Source organism: Chanos chanos, chromosome 6 (genome assembly GCF_902362185.1).
Source record: "Chanos chanos chromosome 6, fChaCha1.1, whole genome shotgun sequence".
NCBI classification, from domain to species: Eukaryota; Metazoa; Chordata; class Actinopteri; order Gonorynchiformes; family Chanidae; genus Chanos; species Chanos chanos.
The window spans coordinates 49,632,058-49,643,429 of NC_044500.1; the positions used below are offsets into that span (position 1 = coordinate 49,632,058).

An 11,372-nucleotide genomic window follows, 5' to 3' on the forward strand; every position below is an offset into this window, starting at 1 on the left:
GCATGTGTTTTGTAAATATACGCATGAGAACAACTGTCAATGTTACGTCATGATGCAGCTAAAAATTTTTATCGAATTTTATTTTGTTGCGAATTTCGGATAAAGACAGTTTGTAAATTCTAGTTTTACAACAATTCATGAAGAGACAATTTTTTAAGGAAGAAGCTGCCTCATCACACAGACAAAGCAGAAAAATGAAAAATGTTTTTGTTGTTCGTTGCCTTCAAATTGGCCCCAGAAATAGTCACTCATGTCAGGCCACTGATGGCAGAGCAGTTCAGGATGCGTGTGACATCCTGTTGGCTCAAGTGTCTGCCGCTATTCCAAAACAGCAATTTCTCCCTTTCTACTGTCTCCCCTGTCCTTACCTCTGTCTGGCTCCTGGCTACCCATCCATCTGTGCAAAACCCTCCCACCACTAGAGGACGCTAAGACAGACACAGTGCAGAGTGAGACTTAGAGACTCGAACATGGCTCTAGACTGAAAAGGTTTTTTCACATAGAAATATGAGGTTCAGCCAGTAATGGAATCAGTTTTCCATTTACAAGTGCAAATGATTTAAAGTCAAAGTGGACTTTTGTGCCACCTACAGGTATATATCAATACATGCAGATGTACAGTTTAATACAGCCATTGTTTGATGACTCACTGTGCAGAGGTGACAGCCTCTCCAGACACACTGACTGGTTGCATCAGGCAGACAGTGAGGTAATATTGGTGTTTGAGAGATATCCTGCTCTGCCCTTTGCTCTGTCCTCCTCTGACCCCTCAGAGTCCGTTTCTACTCTCAGTGTCACATGACTACCTGCCTTTCCTCATCATCGTGCAGGTAGATGTTGTATTGGTAGCTGTGTCTGGTTAACCTTCCTGGCCTATTTGGTTTACACAGATCACTTTTATATTACTTGGCTAGGCTCCTAGCCTAGCCTGTCTTAGGCTCAGTTCATTCACTAACCTGATTCACTAAGCTGGAGTTGACTGAGGGATGTCATGTGAAAAACAGTGAGCTTTGCTAGCGTTGTTAGCATTAGCACTGTGCGAGTGGAATATAGTGGCAGGAATGAGGGCTCTGCACACTGACACGGCTAGCCGCCCGTCTGCCGCCTCCTTTCCACTGTAGAACTTCACCAGCAAAGCCTGCACTGACATCATCGCTTCTCTGTCTGCTGTGAGGGCCAGGGGGGTGTGGGGTGGCAAAATAGCTCATTAAAGTTTCTTATCCAAGGGCCTGAAGTTGCATATACTGGTATGTACCGCATCTAAATGCATATGATGTAGAACCAATGTAGCCATCGTTTATAATCAGCCGGAATAAATCTGAGGCATTGAAGCATCCGAGCTGAGGTCTCACAGGCTGCCCCTGGAACTGAGTCTCTGACTTCAGACAAGTAGCAGTGGGAGGGACTTCCCTTGTCTTTGACCAACGGGAAACAAAATAGGCAGTTTATCCACAGATTCTTAAGCATGTTTACTGTGGGCATACACAAAGTCATTTGAAGTGTTTTTGTTGTTTGGGTATTAAAACAGGCAGGTTGTGAGCTCTCTGGGCATGGGTGGTCTTTGTGTAGACAGTTAAAACGAAATATACAGTATGACTGTATACAGTCAGACTTTCAATACTATAATACTTCAATATTTAGTATGGTATTCTTTATTGCTAACACACTGGGCATCAGTGCAGTTCTCTCCAGTCCGTGAGGTTCCTGCCAGTATAGCTGTTTGTGTTACAGTGCAGAGGACAGCAGCAGCAGTTCTGATGCTGAAGCCATGCGAGTATGCCACTCCTTTGCATTTGCATGTGCCCTGACACGGTTGGTGTCACAGTTCATATAGGCTTGGGTGTCTCCATGTCTGCATGCACCACAGATAAGCCACATGGACTTTTCTGGTTGGGTATTAGGACATGCAATTGTTAATTTTTGGGGTACACATGTAAAGGTTGCTATAGATTTTCACACCAGGAAAGTTAATGCGGTTATTCCTACCAGAACATTGTGGTTCTTTTCAAACGTCTTACTCTGTGCATCCCTGTCCCTCTGCTCCAGGTTGTGGTGAATGCTCTGGTGGGAGCCATCCCCTCCATCATGAATGTGTTACTGGTCTGTCTGATCTTTTGGCTGATCTTCAGTATCATGGGCGTCAACCTGTTTGCTGGGAAGTATTACTACTGCTACAACGAGACCGCTGAGGAGAACTTCGAACAGGATGTTGTCAACAACAAGACGGAATGTTTCGCTCTGATAAATGCAAACCACACCGAGGTCCGCTGGAAGAACGTGAAGATTAACTTTGACAACGTGGGCGCTGGATACCTGGCCCTCCTGCAAGTGGTATGAGTCTGTTTTTCACTGTCGAGCCCTAACACTGACACCTCCACTAGACAGAACAGACCTCTGTGTAACCCCGTACCTTAACCTGTCCACTTTGTCTCCCTCTTCCCTCCATCCCCCAGGCCACTTTTAAAGGTTGGATGGACATCATGTATGCTGCAGTGGACTCTAGGAAGGTAAAGCCCTGAGTGTCGTCAAAGCATTAGGCTGTTAAACTATAGCACCTTTTCATCAAGACCTTTCCAGCCACTCTCTCAAAGTCCACTACTTCAAACCGACTGCGTCTGTGTTATGCTGACTGGGTTTGGTGTATTTCCAGTTTCTCACTTAGCAGTTTATGGTGGATACTACATATAACATATGATGTTATAACATATAATCTTTTCTTTCTTTATTCTGGCCTAAATAAATGATCTGTGTTTCAATCTGGGCTTAAAGAAAGCTGAAGGCTGACTTATCCATTACTGCTCCACCCCAGGTATAAAGGTAGTTTGGTGAAAAGGGGCATTAAAGGAGGAGTGTCACCAGTCAGCTGTTTAAGTGCAAACAGTGCAGGAGTCTAACACACTGAAGCATCCTAACAGTGCAGGAGTCTAACACACTGAAGCACCCTAACAGTGCAGGAGTCTAACACACTGAAGCACCCTAACAGTGCAGGAGTCTAACACACTGAAGCACCCTAACAGTGCAGGAGTCTAACACACTGAAGCACCCTAACAGTGCAGGAGTCTAACACACTGAAGCACCCTAACAGTGCAGGAGTCTAACACACTGAAGCACCCTAACAGTGCAGGAGTCTAACACACTGAAGCATCCTAACAGTGCAGGAGTCTAACACACTGAAGCACCCTAACAGTGCAGGAGTCTAACACACTGAAGCATCCTAACAGTGCAGGAGTCTAACACACTGAAGCACCCTAACAGTGCAGGAGTCTAACACACTGAAGCACCCTAACAGTGCAGGAGTCTAACACACTGAAGCATCCTAACAGTGCAGGAGTCTAACACACTGAAGCACCCTAACAGTGCAGGAGTCTAACACACTGAAGCATCCTAACAGTGCAGGAGTCTAACACACTGAAGCATCCTAACAGTGCAGGAGTCTAACACACTGAAGCACCCTAACAGTGCAGGAGTCTAACACACTGAAGCACCCTAACAGTGCAGGAGTCTAACACACTGAAGCATCCTAACAGTGCAGGAGTCTAACACATTGAAGCATCCTAACAGTGCAGGAGTCTAACACACTGAAGCACCCTAACAGTGCAGGAGTCTAACACACTGAAGCATCCTAACAGTGCAGGAGTCCAACACACTGAAGCATCCTAACAGTGCAGGAGTCTAACACACTGAAGCATCCTAACAGTGCAGGAGTTTAACACACTGAAGCACCCTAACAGTGCAGGAGTCTAACACACTGAAGCATCCTAACAGTGCAGGAGTCTAACACACTGAAGCATCCTAACAGTGCAGGAGTCCAACACACTGAAGCATCCTAACAGTGCAGGAGTCTAACACACTGAAGCATCCTCATTTTTCCCACATGTATCTATGCCTCTGTTTCATTGTGACGAAGGTAATTCTCTTTAAATAAAACATAAGCAAACAATTATATGTCCCGGATGACACAGTAGGCATGAGAGGCACATCCCAAACAAAGTAGCATGCCTGTCCAATGAGATCTTAGGGCTAAGAGAAGGCTAGACTTCCTTTGCCAGACTTCACCACATCAGGTGAGAACAGCGTGAGAATAGCGTGAGAGCACTGGGAGAATAGTGTGTTTGTGACTTTGCTTTACCTGCAGGTGGAGGACCAGCCTGTATATGAAGACAACATCTACATGTACATCTATTTTGTCATCTTCATCATCTTCGGCTCATTCTTCACTCTCAACCTCTTTATCGGTGTCATCATCGACAACTTCAACCAGCAGAAAAAAAAGATAAGACCACTTCTCCTCCTCACCTGTCCTTTTTCCTCTCTTTTCCTCTCTTTCATCTTTCTTTCCTCTCTTTTTCCTCTCTCTTTCATTTCTCTTTCATCTCCTGTTCCCACTCCTCCCTTCCTTCTCTCATTTCCCTGTAATGGAAAATATGAAACAGAAATAGAATAATATTATATATTGTTTATAATACAAGCAATGCAGACAATGTAATAGAATACAAATAGTACAGAATATAATATCTAGTTGATCTTTATGAGCTGGTGTTTTTAATGGTAACTTGGTTGTTTGTTAGAGTTGATCCTGTAACTGGAACTGAACCGCATTGCCTGGTTGTAATCAGTGTTTGTTCTTATGTCCCTTTACTTTGGAGGTCAGGATATCTTCATGACAGAAGAACAGAAGAAATACTACAACGCCATGAAAAAACTGGGCTCCAAAAAACCACAAAAGCCTATACCCAGACCCCTGGTAGGAAACCCCAGAATCTCATCAAAAAACAATGAAAAGAGTCACTGCTGGTGTGGTGACACACGCTTGTGAATGGACAGTCGTGTTTTCTTAACGTGTTAGAAAAACCAACCTCACATCTTTGTTTCTCTGTTTCTCTGTGATTAAGAATAAAGTCCAGGGAATGGTGTTTGACTTCGTCACGCAACAGGCCTTTGACATCTCCATCATGATGCTGATCTGCCTCAACATGGTCACGATGATGGTGGAAACAGACGACCAGTCCCAGGAGATGGAGAACATTCTCTACTGGATTAATTTCATCTTCATCGTGGCCTTCACTGGCGAGTTTGTGCTGAAACTCTTTGCACTCCGACACTATTATTTCACCAACGGCTGGAACATCTTTGACTGTGTTGTGGTCATCCTCTCCATTGTTGGTAAGTGAGATGTAGCAGGGCCAGAGGTGTGAGTTATTCTCGGGGTGATCAGCTCTTTTTCATTTAAACTGGTTGTTATGACATGAACTGGCAACATTTGACCAAAACCCATTAAATGAAGAGTGTTCAAATGTGGGTGTGGATCACCTGTTTGCACACTGTAAAATACCTTTTCACAATACCGGTGCTCTATCCTCTTTAGCCAACATAACCATAGTTTCTGTTGCATTTTGAAGCGGTGCCCCTGGACTGCTGCAGTGAAAGGAGGACATGGCAATGGGGCAGTGTGCCCATACATTTAACCCTGTCGCTAAGGATCGATCATTAGATCACTAGACATTAGGCTTCTGCGTTTTATCATTGTCTGGCTCTGTTATATCATTTGGAGTGAATATGTCATCCTCTGTGCAGGAGAGAGAGAGTTATAATGTCCAGCACTGATCTGTGTTTCCTTTGTGTTCTTCTCTCCCATGTCACAGGCATGTTCCTCGCAGATCTGATTGAGAAATACTTTGTGTCACCCACTCTATTCAGGGTGATCCGACTGGCTCGAATCGGCCGCATTCTGCGACTCATCAAAGGAGCAAAGGGGATCCGGACCTTACTGTTTGCCTTGATGATGTCACTTCCTGCCTTGTTTAACATTGGCTTGCTGCTCTTCCTGGTCATGTTCATCTTCTCCATCTTTGGCATGTCCAACTTTGCCTATGTGAAGCGTGAGGTGGGAATTGACGACATGTACAATTTTGAGACGTTTGGCAACAGCATGATCTGTCTTTTCATGATCACCACGTCAGCCGGCTGGGACGGCTTACTGGCACCCATCCTCAACTACCCGCCCGACTGCAACCCGGATAAGGAGAATCCAGGCACCACGGTGAAGGGTGACTGCGGAAACCCTTCAGTGGGAATCTTCTTCTTCGTCATGTACATTATTGTGTCTTTCCTGATCGTGGTGAATATGTACATCGCCATCATCCTGGAGAACTTCAGCGTTGCCACGGAAGAAAGTGCCGACCCGCTCTGTGAGGATGATTTCGAATCCTTCTACGAGATCTGGGAGAAGTTTGACCCGGACGCCTCACAGTTCATTACCTTTGCTAAGCTCCCGGACTTTGCCGACACACTGGAGGCCCCGCTGCGTGTGCCGAAGCCCAACATCATTGAGCTGATCGCCATGGACCTACCCATGGTGAGCGGAGATCGGATCCACTGTCTGGACATCCTGTTTGCCTTTACCAAACGCGTTTTGGGTGACAGCGGGGACCTGGACATGATGCGGCAGCAGATGGAGGAGCGGTTTGTGGCGGCGAACCCATCCAAAGTCTCCTATGAGCCTATCACCACCACATTACGTCGGAAGCAGGAGGAGGTGTCTGCAGTGGTCATCCAGAGGGCGTACCGGGCCCATCTGGTGAACCGTGGCTTCATCTGCAAACGCCGACCAGCCAATAACAAACTAGAGAATGGAGGGACGAATCAGGAGAAGAAAGAGGGCACCCCCTCCACGGCGTCTCTGCCCTCATATGACAGCGTGACTAAACCGGAGAGAGAGAAACAGGACGACAACAACGAGGGCAAGGGTGGTAAGGAGAAAGGCCGAAACCAAAAAGACGTCAGGGAATCCAAGTGTTAGGCCAGTGATGGTTAAAAAGAGCCCATGAACAGAAATAACAATCCTAATAATATAATAATAATATCAATAACAATAACTGTAACTTCAAGCAAGAAAAGTGGAAACCCTGAATCCAATTTACACAGATGTACAGATCAATTTCATTTGCAAGTAAGGAAAAAAGCTATTGAAAAATAGAGAATAAGGGAAACAAAACAAAAAATTGTTTACAAACGTCACAGGTATATGGGTGAGAGGGTTGGGGTGGGGTCCCTAAAGCTTGAAGATTCTTAAAGTTAAACCAAACATAATCAGCTTCCTGTGTGACACTGTTGCATCAAGACTTGATTTGAACAAAATCAAATATATCTAGAAAGGGAATGAAAAGCCCGACTGGCTGTGTTTTAGAGGGCTATGCTGCACTACAGGGCAGGACACTGTACTGAGCAGAGATTTGGAAAACTGCTGGGGAAAACCAGTATCACCTGTGGATTCCTGTGCAAATGCAGTGCACCTGTGGATTTTTCCATGAGCGGAAACAAACACTACTAATCATGGAAGAATCAGCTTCCCAACTCAAAGGACGGAGCAAGCTGCACTGTCAAATTTTGACGCCGTGGAAAAACTCCAAAACTAATTGAGAGCGTGAGCACCGGGAGATGAAAGGAGAATGTGCAAAACACAAAGCTAAGACTTGACTGGGATGATGTACATGGTCTCTTTGTGTTTGTCAATGCTGAATATACTTTATATGATCTTTACATCATGTGAGCGGCAAAAAAGAAAAGGGGAGAAAACAAAAGCAAAACAAAACAAACAAAAAAAAAAAAAATCAACATTTGACATTTTGCCCATGTCACTTCTAGTAACTCTACCATCATATCTTTGTTATACCTGCATCCACAGGCTTTTTCTACATGGGCACGCGCGCTGAGGACAGGGCACTTTATCAGGGGGCCCCACACACACACATCTCCAAAACGAATAATAAATTATTGTGCTTGTTTAATGCATAGAACTGAGTTGCATGATGGCATGTTTTGATCAGAAATCTTGCATGAGTAATCATAGTCCACAAGACAATACTACTCAGAGGACCTCAGTGGCTTGACCAAGCGTTAAAGGCTGTCCACTGACTAAATTTACCAAGAGAAACTGAAGATTTTGAATCTCAAATCATAAACTCGAATTGACACCTAAATGCTAAATTACTGAATTGAATCTTAACTCATCTCTGTTCAGTAGACAGGCTTGGGGTTTGGCTTCAGAGGACTTCAGAAGCCTGTTACCGACCAGTGGCTTATGTTGAAATGATTGAAATGACTGACATCATTTACTTAAGAGAAACAGAGACGGAAAGAAAGAAAGAAAAAAAGGGTTATCCCATTTTTTGCTGCTCAGGAGATTATGATTGGAGAATTGGAATGTTGGAATGTGTGTGTTTGGAAACGGAATGAGAAAATGCTTCTAGAACACTGTAAACTCTAAAGCTTCTGATTTACTTTGTATGCAGCAATATCGCTAACCTGACCTACTGCCCACACCAAAGCGCTGGGTATTGGGGTAGGTAGGGTAAGGGGGTGGGTGGGTCAAAGCACTCTGAAGGGTGTAGCAAGCTGGTTGGCATTTTAGATTCTGATCAGGGGAATGTGTGGACAAGCTATAACATTGTATAAGAATGGGTGGCAGGTTTGTTTCTTTTCCCTTTTTTTCAGAGAATAATAGAGAAATGAGAGATATTTTGTTATTTTGCATTGTTAGTTACAGGAGTTGTGCTGTAATTATATAATGTGTGTTATCTGTCTTGTTCTCAGCCGAGTTCATGCTGCTAGTATGGTATGGCTGTTCTTATTTGTTTATGAAGCCATTTCATCTTTAGCAGTGATACGATTGTAGCCGGGGCGTGTATGAATGAATGAGCAGGCAGAGGTCCGGTGTTAGGAAATGGTCACAGCTGTGGTCCAGTGTTAGGAAATGGTCACAGCTGTGGTCCAGTGTTGGGAAATGGTCACAGCTGTGGTCCAGTGTTAGGAAATGGTCACAGCTGTGGTCCAGTGTTAGGAAATGGTCACAGCTGTGGTCCAGTGTTAGGAAATGGTCACAGCTGTGGTCCAGTGTTGGGAAGTGGACGGTCAGAGCTGTGGGGAGGTGTCTCTGGGCCCTCGCTGTGCCCTGCTGAGGTTTGGATGTAGACAGAATGTTTTATAAGGGGTGGGGTAAGGGGAGCACACTGCCCCCCTCCCCGTTTTCACTCTTTTAGAGAGACTGCTGCTTGTTAAAATCCTTCCTTTTATCTCTCAGGATATGACACTGATGTATCTTTGTGTTCCTCCGGCATCACCAGAGGCCCGTTGAATGTGGGTGGTGTGGAGGCAGAGCAGGGCTGCATGGCCCTGCTGTAATGTGCTGCTGGTCCCTCAGATTACTCTAATAGAAGCTTGATTTACACTCATGTAGAGAGAGTGGCAAAGGTTCAAACTTCCATCTGCTGTGACCCTTTTCTCTCGATCTGGAGTGGATTTGAATGTTTTTACTGGTTATTTATGAAACCTTGAAGCAGTAATAAGAGGTGTGTTGCTCTGTGCTTTGCACATTTGGGAAAATCACTGTGAAGCAGGTGAAGATAGGAGGTCTGGATTGTGAGATGATCAGGTTACCATCCACTCTGTTGAGAAGATGTGCTACTTCAGCAGAGGAGAAAAAGGCCAATTAAGCGCGGTAAACCAAACATGCAACCCCTGGGTTAGCCATAGCTATCTCATCAGTGACATACAACACCTAATTAACACTTGCCAAATAAACATGGTTGCCTAGCAACCTGCTGTGAGCCTGGCAGCCGCTGCAAAAGAGACTCAGTACTTCCTGTTATGTGGTGATGTCACTTCTGGTTTATGCCCCTTCCTCCTCTTGTCAAGAGTTGATTGGTCCAGTTGTTGCATGTGAGATCGACAGAGGGTTGTGGACCTGAACCAAATACAACTCTGACTAGCATTATAGCTAGCACCATCCACCCTCATTGCCATTCAGAATAGATAAATGAGACAAAAATAAACAATCACACATTCATTAGACAAAAAAAAAAAAAAAACAAAATAAAGAAAAACGAAACAAAAAAAAAAAAATTGTACAGTCCAGGCTATGTTGTAAACGGCACAAAATGCTGAAAAGTTAAGAATGAACTTTTTAAGAGATTATAAATAATGTAATATATAATTTTATTTTAACAGCATGCATAGGTTTTTTGTAAATACAGAACTACTGAAAAATGACTGCTCTTATTAATCTAATCTTGAAGAATATGAGTATCCAGAAATAGAGTGGCTTCTCTCTTCACCCAGGTCACTTGGTAGGACAGTGACACGTTTGTTAGGAGGAGTAGATTTTTTGAGACACTTTTCACATTAAAGAGGGAAATCTAATAATAAAACAATCTATATTAAAAAGCAAACAGTATCTATATATATATATATAAATCTATATATAAATCAATCCATATATAGAGCTATACAACATATATATGTATATATGTATATGTACGTGTATGTATATATGTATGCATATACATATATATGTGTATATATAAACTATTAGAACACTGTCCTCTTGCAGGTCTTTCTCTGCTTGGCCTGGGGGACAGGGCACTAATGCCTGACCTTTGCTCAGTCTTATTTCTTTTGTGCAATATGTTCAGTGAATGACCAAAACTGGCCTGACCCAAGCACGCTGTCTGTATGAATGTGTGTGTGTGTGTGTGTGTGTGTGTGTGGGTCCAGGGCTCAGCGCATGGTGAAGTACTGGCTACTTGCAGAGGTTATTCTGTGGCCTGCGTTTTTTGGGAGGGGATGCACTACCAGCACATTATTTTCTACATGTGTGAAGATGTCTTGCCCTGCCACCCCCCCCCCCCCCCCGCCCGAAGTCTCCCACAACCCCCTGCCCCCACCTCTCCCTCCCCCCTGCCCCCACCTCTCCCGCCTGCATACATCCCCTCCACACACACCCACACACACCTCTCCCACACCTCCACATGCACAGTCTGGACCTACATCCCCACACACACACAGACCACACCCCGCGCACACACACACACACACACACACACACAGACCACACCCTGCACACACACACACACACACACACACACACAGACCACACCCTGCACACACACACACACACACACACACAGACCACACCCTGCACACACACACACACACACACACACAGACCACACCCTGCACACACACACACAGACCACACACAGACCACACACACACAGATCACACCCCGCACACACACACACACACAGACCACACCCTGCACACACACACACACACACACACACACAGACCACACCCTGCACACACACACACACACACACACAGACCACACCCCGCACACACACAGATCACACCACACACACACACACAGACCACACCCCACACACACACACACACACAGACCACACCTATACCTCTGCCATACCCACCCACACACACACGCACAGTTACACTGCGTCTACATACACAATTGCTCTACACATTCACACACACGCACACATATCCATTAAATAAACAAATACATGTCATTCTTATGC

General features: G+C 44.8%; 1 protein-coding gene across 4 annotated transcripts in view; it reads left to right on the forward strand.

The window, feature by feature from the left end:
- scn8ab (sodium channel, voltage gated, type VIII, alpha subunit b) overlaps positions 1 to 6,799 on the forward strand; it is a 69,479-nt gene extending 62,680 nt beyond the window's left edge. For all 4 annotated transcript variants that reach the window (XM_030776999.1, XM_030777001.1, XM_030776998.1 and 1 more), the window contains 6 exons: positions 2,047 to 2,331; positions 2,454 to 2,507; positions 4,136 to 4,273; positions 4,640 to 4,744; positions 4,893 to 5,163; positions 5,643 to 6,799. In XM_030776999.1, coding sequence (XP_030632859.1) covers positions 2,047 to 2,331; positions 2,454 to 2,507; positions 4,136 to 4,273; positions 4,640 to 4,744; positions 4,893 to 5,163; positions 5,643 to 6,799 — 2,010 coding nt within the window. The remainder of the gene's footprint in view (positions 1 to 2,046; positions 2,332 to 2,453; positions 2,508 to 4,135; positions 4,274 to 4,639; positions 4,745 to 4,892; positions 5,164 to 5,642) is intronic.
- Positions 6,800 to 11,372: the final 4,573 nt, after the last annotated feature.